We start from the raw sequence: 12086 nt of genomic DNA on the forward strand, positions 1-12086 counted from the left end.
CAGTCAGAGCTGTGTTGTCATTTTATCCAATCAGAGCTCGGCTTTCCTTTAACCTCAGCTTTGTCAGATGTGTGAGGCCTCCTGGCCTGTCAGTCGGTTTCCTGTCATGAATACAACGTGGTGTGTACAGCAGCGCTCTGCGGGGCTACGTGTAACCTGCTCGTGGCCATGTAGCGGGGTCATGTGACCATCATGGACGAGCACACACTAAGTGCTGAACCATGGCCGCCCCCTGACAATGCGTGTGACAGGAGGGAAAACCCTGATAGGCCCTTCACCATAAGGTGATGCTGCAAACCACATTCACACCTCCTGTATGACGTAGGTATGTATTATAGTAGTAATATTATTGGACAGTACATAGGGGGCAGTGTTACAGTAGTTATATTCCTGTACATGGGGGGCAGTATTATAGTAGTTATATTCTTGTACACAGAGGACAGTATTATAGTAGTTATATTCTTGTACATAGGAGCAGTATTATAGTAGTTATATTCTTGTACATAGAGGGCAGTATTATAGTAGTTATATTCTTGTACATAGAGGAAAGTATTATAGTAGTTATATTCTTGCACATACAGGGCAGTATTATAGTAGTTATATTCTTGTACATAGAGGAAAGTATTATAGTAGTTATATTCTTGTACATAGGGGGCAGTATTATAGTAGTTATATTGTACATAGGAGCAGTATTATAGTAGTTATATTCTTGCACATACAGGGCAGTATTATAGTAGTTATATTCTTGTACATAGAGGAAAGTATTATAGTAGTTATATTCTTGTACATAGGGAGCAGTATTATAGTAGTTATATTCTTGCACATACAGGGCAGTATTATAGTAGTTATATTCTTGTACATAGGAGCAGTATTATAGTAGTTATATTCTTGCACATAGAGGACAGTATTATAGTAGTTATATTCTTGCACATAGAGGACAGTATTATAGTAGTTATATTCTTGTATATAGAGGGCAGTATTATAGTAGTTATATTCTTGTACATAGGAGCAGTATTATAGTGGTTATATTCTTGTACATAGGGGGCAGTGTTACAGTAGTTATATTCCTGTACATGGGGGGCAGTATTATAGTAGTTATATTCTTGTACATAGGAGCAGTATTATAGTAGTTATATTCTTGCACATACAGGGCAGTATTATAGTAGTTATATTCTTGTACATAGGGGGCAGTATTATAGTAGCTATATTCTTGTACATAGGGGGCAGTATTATAGTAGTTATATTCTTGTACATAGGAGCAGTATTATAGTAGTTATATTCTTGCACATACAGGGCAGTATTATAGTAGTTATATTCTTGTACATAGAGGAAAGTATTATAGTAGTTATATTCTTGTACATAGGGGGCAGTATTATAGTAGTTATATTCTTGTACATAGGAGCAGTATTATAGTAGTTATATTCTTGCACATACAGGGCAGTATTATAGTAGTTATATTCTTGTACATAGAGGAAAGTATTATAGTAGTTATATTCTTGTACATAGGGAGCAGTATTATAGTAGTTATATTCTTGCACATACAGGGCAGTATTATAGTAGTTATATTCTTGTACATAGGAGCAGTATTATAGTAGTTATATTCTTGCACATAGAGGGCAGTATTATAGTAGTTATATTCTTGCACATAGAGGACAGTATTATAGTAGTTATATTCTTGTACATAGAGGGCAGTATTATAGTAGTTATATTCTTGTACATAGGAGCAGTATTATAGTGGTTATATTCTTGTACATAGGGAGCAGTATTATAGTAGTTATATTCCTGTACATAGGGGACAGTATTATAGTAGTTATATTCTTGTACATAGAGGGCAGTATTATAGTGGTTATATTCTTGTACATAGGGAGCAGTATTATAGTAGTTATATTCCTGTACATAGGGGACAGTATTATAGTAGTTATATTCCTGTACATAGGAGCAGTATTATAGTAGTTATATTCTTGTACATAGAGGGCAGTATTATAGTGGTTATATTCTTGTACATAGGGAGCAGTATTATAGTAGTTATATTCCTGTACATAGGGGACAGTATTATAGTAGTTATATTCTTGTACATAGAGGGCAGTATTATAGTAGTTATATTCTTGTACATAGGGAGCAGTATTATAGTAGTTATATTCCTGTACATAGGGGACAGTATTATAGTAGTTATATTCCTGTACATAGGGGACAGTATTATAGTAGTTATATTCCTGTACATAGGAGGCAGTATTATAGTAGTTATATTCTTGTACATAGGGGGCAGTATTATAGTAGTTATATTCTTGTACATAGGAGCAGTATTATAGTAGTTATATTCTTGCACATACAGGGCAGTATTATAGTAGTTATATTCTTGCACATAGAGGGCAGTATTATAGTAGTTATATTCTTGCACATAGAGGGCAGTATTATAGTAGTTATATTCTTGTACATAGGGAGCAGTATTATAGTAGTTATATTCCTGTACATAGGGGACAGTATTATAGTAGTTATATTCCTGTACATAGGGGACAGTATTATAGTAGTTATATTCCTGTACATAGGAGGCAGTATTATAGTAGTTATATTCTTGTACATAGAGGGCAGTATTATAGTGGTTATATTCTTGTACGTAGGAGCAGTGTTATAGAAGATATATTCTTGTACATAGAGGACAGTATTATAGTAGTTATATCCTTGTACATAGGAGGAGTATTAGGCTATGTGCACACTTGGCAGATTTCCCTGCGGATTTTTCTGCACTAAATCCGCAGCTCTTGGCAGAAAACGCAGGTGCGGTTTTCAGTGCGGTTTTTTTAAGCAGATTGTCTGCGTTTTTGACATAAAGCTTTTGAAACTTGACAAACTTCAGTAACAAAAAAAAAAAAAAAAAAGAAATAATGTCATTTCCTTGTCCAACCCCTTCTTCTTTCATCCTCCATGTTGTGAAAACATCATAATGAGTGGAAGCAACCACAGCATGCCACAGATACAGCTCCGCAGGCCACACCGTATACTTATGCTGGGGTTGCTGCTGCAAATATTGAATAATCATAAACGGCAGGTAAGCTATAACGGTTTTTTTTTTGTTTTTTTTTTCACAGTGTTCTGTTCTAAAAAATATATATATTTGTTTTTATTTTAGAGGCAGCAGCAGGAGAGAAGACGTGCACGGAAAAGACTCTGGGTGCACTCACTTGTCGCTGAACGTCCACAAAAGGGCCACTTTTATGTTCTTTACAATGATTTGAGGAAGTAAGTTGAAATACATGAAAAGACAAATAATTTTTGTCCACAAATGTTATGATATTTTATTTAAGCATTTGTTTTCTTTTTTCATTTTCAGATACCCTGAAAAGTTCATATCATTCTGCCGTCTACCCATCCCGGCGTTTGACCGACTTCTGGCAATAGTTTCGCCCCATCTCACGCTGCATGACACTTTTATGAGGAAGGCCATCTCTGCTGAGGAAAGGCTGCTCATCACCTTGCGGTAAGTAACTATTTTTTGGGTTGAATGTCATTAGGGCTCTTTCACATGTCAGTGTGTCCGGTATGTGTGATGAAAGTTTTCACATGTCCCAGAGACACTGACAAACTTAGACACACTCATCTATGCACATGTCAGCGTGTTTTTGTCTGTCGTATGACTGCGGGCAAAACACGCGGACATGCCCTTTTTTTCCATTTGCATGTTCAACAAAGTGTCCCGCACATGTGCACATGGAGAACACACATTGATGTCCTCTGTGTGACACGCATTGCACTGGTGAAGAAGTGCTACAGGAAGCGCTGTTCCCTGGCGGCAGGTGATGAAGATGCTGTCAGCATTCTTCCATGCTCTGCATGATTTCAGCGCCATCAGGGAAGAATGGGATTTGTCTTCATCACCTGCCGCCGCTAACTGCGCTTACTGTATTGCTTTGATCCCTGCTAGCCATCCGTGTGGAAAGGGTTCATCAGCACATGGGCCGCACACACACAATGGACATGGATATCTCTGGTACTGTGTTTTACAGTACCGGATATATCATGTTTAAAACACACCAGGAAACTGTAACCATTTTTGCTTGCTAGCACATGTGCCCACTGTATTTTCCGCCTTATCTACAGCATTCTATAATTAAGGCCCTGGGTCAGTGGAGATAGATCATACCCGTGTGTGGGGTGCTATCGGGTAATGTTATCCCATCTTGCTGTGTCCAGGTCGTGCGCCTCCCTTCTTGCGATACCACTCTTCTGCGCAGACGTACTTTATTGTCCTGATGAGGATAGAGCAAAGTGCGCAGATGTGCATGCGCTGGGCCTCTCGCCTTTCCTTGCCTTCGCTCACTGCAGGACTTACTTCTGCCCTCAACAGGCCGGATTAGTGCGTTGAAGCAAGCAGGAGGGCGGCGTTGTTGGCTAAACATTGGAGTGGCTGGACACGGACCTGCAAGTCCCTTCTGATGTGACTGGCGGTTTATTTATTGATACCCTTTGTGTAGTGCCGGGTTGCAAAGGGCAGCATTATAGAATGCTTTAGATAAAACATGAAGCTGGACGCATATTATAGCGCCCATAACTGCTGACATGTTTCATTGTATTTTTGTGTGACATTTCTAATATTCATTTTTGTTTCTTTGCAGATTTTTGGCCACAGGAGAGAGCTATACATCCCTGCACCTCCAATTTAGGGTTGGTAAATCCACCATCTCTAAAATTGTGAGGTGCACATGTACCGTAATCTGGCAGAAGTTGCAGCCCATAGTGATGCCTTCCCCAACCGAGGAGACTTGGCTGCAGGTTGGCAGGCTTTCAGTCTGTGGCCAATTTCCCAAACTGCATAGGTGCAGTCGATGGTAAACATGTGAGAGTGCTGAAGCCACCACGATCAGGATCACGCTTCTTTAATTATAAGAAGTATTTTTCAGTGGTCCTGATGGCGGTGGCTGATGCCCATTACAAATTTGTTGCCATTGATGTTGGTGCCTATGGTAGTACTGGGGATTCTCGGGTGTTGCGAACGTCACAGATTGGGATGCAAATTCTTCAAGATGGCGGAACACTCCCAGCCCCAAGACCTTTGCCGGGTTCCACACATCCAGTACCCTTTGTGATGGTATCGGATGAGGCGTTTCCCTTAACGACAACCCTGCTGCGCCCATACCCACGAAGGGGACTGAATGCCCGGCGAAGGATTTTTAATTATCGGCTGAGTCGTGCACGCAGATATGTGGAATGCACCTTTGGGATCATGACTAGTCAGTGGAGGATCTTTCACACACCCATCCAGCTGGATACTGACACCGTTGACACTGTGATTAAGGCATGCTGTGTACTCCACAACTACGCTCGTGAGTACAACACTGACGTAGATGTGGAGTACCAGCAGCCAGTATTTAATCCAGTGGTCAACGGGGGTCTGGGCAGGCCGTCCAACTCTGGTGTGCGTGTGAGAGAATCCTTCACTGACTACTTCATGAGTCCAGAAGGTGCCGTGCACTGGCAATACTCCTGTGCTGGTGTTGGGCAGCCTGAGCAGCAGAGAAGGATGGAAGAACATTGACCGACCAATAAAGGATGGCAAGATCTATACCAAAAGCTAGAAGAAGTCAAGATCCCTATTAATCGAATTCAAGATCGATATTCAATTTTTATTGTAATTTTTTGGGGGAACCAAAAAATTATTAATTTTTATTTCTGGTTAATAAAAAAATTGTTACTTTAATGTGGTTATTTTTCAATCAAATAAGTATTGTGTTTAGAAAATTTTTAATGATTGATTCTTCTCCATCCCATTGTCCAGTGCCCATACACCCATCACACTATGTCCATGCCATAGTCCAGCACCCATATACCCATGTCACTACCTCCATCCCAAAGTCCAGCGTCCATATACCCATGACACCATCCAACATAGAGGCCTTGTCCGCTAAGTACGTTAAGTATATAAAAATCAGAGATGACATTTGATCAACATTAATTTATTTAACAAGCAACTAAATTTTGACAAACAGTTGTAAAGATTTTTTCAATATGAAAATCAGAATTTGGCGGCAACTTGCCCAGTGAAACTATAAATTTTTTGACAAACAATTGCATCTTAATGCAAGTAGGTGTATTCCTGTGAATACCCATAGGAGCTAGTTGGGTCTGTGATGAAAACTTGTGTTTCCTCCTCCCAAAAAATTTTGTGCCGGTTGGGTGTAGGAAGACGCTATAGATTGAGGTTCTCTGGGTTTCAGTGGTGGGCGAAAGAGTCCAAAAACCCCCATCAATACGTCCTCATATGACTGAATTGGAGCAGGGTCCTCCAGAGCGGTGAGGGACGTTTGGCACAGAGACATAAAGAGAGACTGCCTATCTGGTGGCAGTGAGCGTGCCTTTCGGGCAATGGTCAAGGCAAAAAAATCACATTGGTCCTCAGTTGAGGATTGTTTTAGTAAAGTGAGTGTGTCACTTGCGATCTTCTCCGTTTTATCCTCATTCATATTTTTTTTTTTTTTTTTACTGGACTCTCCTGCCACCGGATACACAGCTCTCTTCTCTGTTACCACAGCTTCTGCCGTACCAGATGATCCAACAGCTGCTGCAGTTGATGTGCCTGCAGCAGCTGCTGGACATGTGGCACCAGCAGAAGCTGTGGTAACAGATAAAGATATTGTCCCTCCCGCTCCAGAGGAACTGCCTGCTCCATCTTCGGAGGTGTCATCCACAGGAGGCGGGGTAGAAAGGTTTCCCTCAGTCCTGTGTGAGAAAAGGAAAATAATAATTATGACCGCTGTGGAGGAGCAACATTTTTGGAACAGCATAAAGGCTGCTTAGTCCAAAACGCTGTTCACTTTTTTGCATGTGTGCTGATAATGCATGTTTTCATTTAACACATGCGTTATCACCACATGCTATCCAAACAATGTGCTAGTTATCTTGCGCAGTCAAAGTGCCAACACAAGATAAATAGACACGGTGTGGTGCCATAGCTCTCTCAACTCCATCTTTGGAATCATAGTGCAGACGGATTTCTGAAAATCCTCTCTTCACTATGGTATAACATCTGGATGCTGTGTATTGAACGCTGCGGCAGGACACAGCGTTCAATACGAAGCCAACTGTGCTACACCACATGGCAACATTGATGAGGCTACATATATATTAGTGGTTTATAATCTACCTCCGCAAAGTCCGGCTTGTGAGCAGGAATTGCAGCTCATCATAAAATGGAAAGGTTTTGCGGCTTGGTGATGATCCACTCCGGTCACATGAATTTATAAATTTGTTGAACCGGTCCCGAACTGACCTCCATCTTTGCCTGACATGTTTTTCTAAGAAAAAAAAAAAAATATAAATATATATATTGTCAAAGTAAATTTATAATAAACTCTAATAATAATCGGTAACATTATAATTACCAATTTCCAATTGGTTGGCAATGGACAGGGAATCCCACTCCGGATAAAGGTCCCTGCAAATCTTGGACCAGCAATGGTCACGGAAATATTTGTCCTTGTAGGACACATCAGCGGCATCCCATATAGCAGGTATATCGCAAACCTACAATGAATAGAATAGTGTCATTACATACTATATCCAACTGCTAAGTAATTTTAAAGGGAACCTGTCACCCACAAAATCGTAGATGACCTAAGCCCACCAGCATCAGGGGCTTATCCACAGCATTCTGGAATGCATTCTGTAATGCTGTAGATAAGCCCCGATGTATCCTCAAAGATGATCAAAAGAGGTTAGATTATACTCACACAGGGGCGGTACCGTTCCGATGGGCGTCGCGGTCCGGTCCCTCGTCTCCCATCTTGTTGTTATGACGTCCTCTTGTCTTCACGCTGCGGCTCCGGCGCAGGCGTTCTTTATCTCTCTGTTGAGGGCCGAGCAAAGTACTGCAGTGCGCATGCGCTGGGAAAGGTCAGAGAGGCCCAGCACTTCCACACTGCAGTACGTTGCTGTGCCCTCAACAGGGAGATAAAGAACGCCTGCGCCAGAGCCGCAGCGTGAACACAGGAGGACGTCATAACAACAAGATGGGAGACGAGGGACCGGACCGCGACGCCCATCGGAACGGTACCGCCCCTGTGTGAGTATAATCTAACCTCTTTTGATCATCTTTGAGGATACATCGGGGCTTATCTACAGCATTACAGAATGCATTCCAGAATGCTGTGGATAAGCCCCTGATGCTGGTGGGCTTAGGTCATCTACGATTTTGTGGGTGACAGGTTCCCTTTAAAATTACTTAGCAGTTGGATTTGGATCTATATTAACATCACCCCTACCCTAACCCAAAGTCAAACAAGCAAGGCAAACACGAAATTATGCCAGTTTGACACGTCAGTGGCTCGGGTACGTGTGGTGACAGTTTCCTCACGTACAGACAATGAAACACGTAGACACATAAAAATAAATGTGTCTCTGCAGATGTCAGTGTGATATCACGCACCGTGTGTCCGATTGCAAAACACGGAGACATGTCTGTGTTTGTGGGAGCGCACGGATCACACGGACCCATAAAGTCAATGGATCCGTGTGAACACGTACCGCATACAGATGCTGTCTGTGTGCCATCCGTGTGCTGTCCGTGTGCATTTTACTTGTCATAGTGTTAACATTTTAAAAATTGTTGCTGGATACGAACACGGAAACACGCACAGCACACAGACACAGAAGCAGACACACGGACATCATACGGATCCCACACACGGGCCCCCGAAAAAAAAAATTGCGTAGGGTCCCCCTATATTTTAAGGCTAGGCAGACAGCTGTGGGCCAATATTTGTGGCCTGGGAAGGGGTTAAAATACCCCTGGCTGTTCCCAGGCCATGAATATTAAGCCCACAGTTGTCTGCATAGCCTTTCTGGCTCTCAAATATAGGGAGAGCCCCCCCAAAAAAGTGTTGGGGTTCCCCTACAATTTGAGGCCAGAAAGGCTACGCAGACAGCCGTGGGCTTATATTCATAGCCTAGGAAAGGGGCCATGGATATTTGCCGCCCCCCCCCCTCTGGCTACAAATAGAAGCCCGCAGCCGCCCCAGAAAAGGCGCATCAAAAAGATGCGCCAATTCCGGCACTTAGCCCCTCTCTTCCCACTCCCGTGTAGCGGTGGGATATGGGGTAATGAGGGGTTAATGCCACCTTGCTATTGTAAGGTGGCATTAAGCCCGGTTAATAATGGAGAGGCGTCAATAAGATGCCTATCCATTATTAATGCTATTTAAAGGATAAAAAAACATATATGGGGGGACCCCCCCAAAAAAATTACATAGGGTCCCCCTTTATTTTTAGGCCAGAAAGGCTAGGCAGACAGCCGTGGGCCAATATTTGTGGCCCGGGATGGGGTTAAAATACCCATGGCTGTTCCCAGGCTAGGAATATTAACCCACAGCTGTCTGCATAGCCTTTCTGGCTCTCAAATATAGGGGGACCCCCCCCCCCCAAAAAAAAAAAAAAGACGTAGGGTCCCCCTATATTTTTAGGCCAGAAAGGCTAGGCAGACTGCTGTGGGCCAATATTTGTGGCCTGGGAAGGGGTTAAAATACCCATGGCTGTTCCCAGGCTAGGAATATTAACCCACAGCTGTCTGCATAGCCTTCCTGGCTCTCAAATATAGGGGGACCCCAAAAAAAAAAAGACGTAGGGTCCCCCTATATTTTTAGGCCAGAAAGGCTAGGCAGACTGCTGTGGGCCAATATTTGTGGCCTGGGAAGGGGTTAAAATACCCCTGGCTGTTCCCAGGCCATGAATATTAAGCCCACAGTTGTCCGCGTAGCCTTTCTGGCTCTCAAATATAGGGAGAGCCCCCCCCAAAAAAAGTGTTGGGGTCCCCCTATAATTTGAGGCCAGAAAGGCTACGCAGACAGCCGTGGGCTTATATTCATAGCCTAGGAAAGGGGCCATGGATATTTGCCCCCCCCCCCCCCCCCTGGCTACAAATAGAAGCCCGCAGCCGCCCCAGAAAAGGCGCATCAAAAAGATGCGCCAATTCCGGCACTTAGCCCCTCTCTTCCCACTCCCGTGTAGCGGTGGGATATGGGGTAATGAGGGGTTAATGCCACCTTGCTATTGTAAGGTGGCATTAAGCCCGGTTAATAATGGAGAGGCGTCAATAAGACGCCTATCCATTATTAATCCTATTAAAGGGTTAAAAAAAACAGAATAGGAAAAAATATTTTAATGAAATAATGACACACACTTTTTGACAAACCCTTTATTAGACGCTCAATCCATCTGAAGACCCTCGACCTGAAAAAGAAAAAAAAAAACAAAAACCAAATTCATACTCCCTGGCCCTGTCCGCAGAAATCCCATAACGAGGGTCCCACGACGATCTGCCATGGAGAACAGACACATCCGGAGATGTGTCTGCTCTCCACGGCTGCAGCAACACACGGACAGGAGCTCCGGCTCCTGTCGGTGTGTTACTGCGCATGCGCGAGAGTTTACCGGCGTTCATTGACCCCGGTACTCTCGCTTTACGGCACTACTGCGTGGGAAAGTTCACACGCAGCTCTAATGCCGTAAATAGAGACGCCGGAGCCGCTGAACTCCGGTAAAGTACGCAATACACTGCTAGGAGCTTCGCTCCTGGCAGTGTATCGCCGGAGAGCAGGCGATCGGCGTGGGACACTCGGTATTGGATTCTGCGGACAGGGAGTATGGATTTTGTTTATTCTTTTATTTTTTCCTAGGGGACCGAGGGCTTCGCGTACCTGTATGTGCTGTATGGTGAGTATATACTCTATGTTCTATGTTGTATGTACTGTGTGTCATGTATGTTATGTTTATTGTATGTGTATTGTATGTGTTATGTGTTTTGTGTGTTACTTACAATTGTGCTAAGTCGCCGGACACAGGAACTACACTCCCATCCTAATACCGGATGGGAGTAGTAATCCCATACGGCGACTTAGCACAATTGGGTGGCACTATCGTCGCATGAGGACACACACACACACACACACACACACACACACACACACACACACACACACACACACACACACACACACACCAGATCGATCAAACGACCGACATCGATCCCCATGCGACGATATGCCTCCATGCTGACAGCCACACTCCGCCCACGCACTTCCTCCCGCTTCCCCTCACTTCCTGCTGCAGCAGTTTCTACACCCAAACCGCAGAAAACCCGCAGATATTTTTTCGTCTGCGGGTTTTACTGCGGGTTTGACCCTCACAATAGAGGTCTATGGGTGCAGAACTGCTGCAGTTCCGCACAAAGAAGTGACATGCTGCGGAATGTAAACCGCTGCGTTTCTGCGCGTTTTTTTCTGCAGCATGTGCACAGCGGTTTCCATAGGTTTACATGTAAACGCAATGGAAACTGCAGCGGACCCGCAGCGGCAAAATCGCGGCGGTTCCGCGGTAAAAACCGCAAAGTGTGAACATGGCCTTATAGTAGTTATATTCTTGTACATAGAGGGCAGTATTATCGTAGTTTTATTCTTGTACATAGGAGCAGTATTATAGCAGTTATATTCTTGTACACAGGAGCAGTATTATAGTAGTTATATTCTTGTACAAAGGGGACAGTATTTTAGTAGATATATTCTTGTACATAGGGGACAGTAGTTATATTCTTGCATATAGGAGCAGTATTATAGTAGTTATATTCTTGTACATAGGAGCAGGGCCGTATTTAGAGTTTCTGCTGCCCTAGGCACTTTTAGTGCTGCCTCCCCCTTTGGTGAGTATGACACTATCAGCAGTGACTTTGCCATAAATCGCTGATGTAAAAGTAGCCTTTTGCAGCAGATCCGGCAGTTTTTCCGCATCTGCCGCGTAATGGATCACTTACGGCAACACTGCATTCGGCCTCATTCATTCCCTATGGGACTTGCAGACATGTGCGGCACTTGCGGTTTTGCCGCGATCCGGCAAATGCGGTACTTGCAGCAATGGAAAAAAACACTGCTAGCAGTGTTTTTTGTATCACCGCAAGTGCAAAACCGCAATTGCCGCACATATCCGCAAGTAGCCATCACTACCTGTCCCTGCACCTTGCTAGCTCATCCCAACCATCCCTCTGACCTAAAACTACACTCTAAAGCTTTAGAAAAACAATTTATTAACTGACATATTCCTATGATAAT

General features: G+C 43.5%; 2 protein-coding genes across 4 annotated transcripts in view; one reads left to right on the forward strand and one right to left on the reverse strand.

Moving 5' to 3' along the window:
• The first annotated feature begins 135 nt into the window (after positions 1-135).
• LOC143767195 (uncharacterized) lies at positions 136-5687 on the forward strand. Of its 2 annotated transcripts, XM_077255329.1 has the most exons (5): positions 136-325; positions 2947-3046; positions 3128-3237; positions 3329-3475; positions 4611-5687. In XM_077255329.1, exons 2-5 carry the CDS (start codon positions 2963-2965, stop codon positions 4825-4827), a joined length of 558 nt encoding a protein of 185 aa, XP_077111444.1. In that variant the 5' UTR covers positions 136-325; positions 2947-2962; the 3' UTR covers positions 4828-5687. The 2 variants fall into 2 exon arrangements, with proteins under 2 accessions (XP_077111444.1, XP_077111434.1); XM_077255319.1 differs by lacking the exon at positions 136-325 and having other exon boundaries at positions 1778-3046.
• Positions 5688-5819: 132 nt separating this feature from the next.
• The window catches only part of LOC143767209 (uncharacterized), a 28749-nt gene continuing 22482 nt past the window's right edge, over positions 5820-12086 (reverse strand). For both annotated transcript variants that reach the window (XR_013213686.1, XM_077255356.1), the window contains 3 exons: positions 7374-7515; positions 7136-7286; positions 5820-6711 (listed from right to left, as the gene is read on the reverse strand). Coding sequence is in view for 1 of the 2 variants with exons in the window: in XM_077255356.1 (XP_077111471.1) it covers positions 6108-6711; positions 7136-7286; positions 7374-7515 (897 nt within the window). In the remaining variant the exon portion in view is untranslated. The remainder of the gene's footprint in view (positions 6712-7135; positions 7287-7373; positions 7516-12086) is intronic.

This window comes from Ranitomeya variabilis, chromosome 1 (genome assembly GCF_051348905.1).
Source record: "Ranitomeya variabilis isolate aRanVar5 chromosome 1, aRanVar5.hap1, whole genome shotgun sequence".
NCBI classification, from domain to species: Eukaryota; Metazoa; Chordata; class Amphibia; order Anura; family Dendrobatidae; genus Ranitomeya; species Ranitomeya variabilis.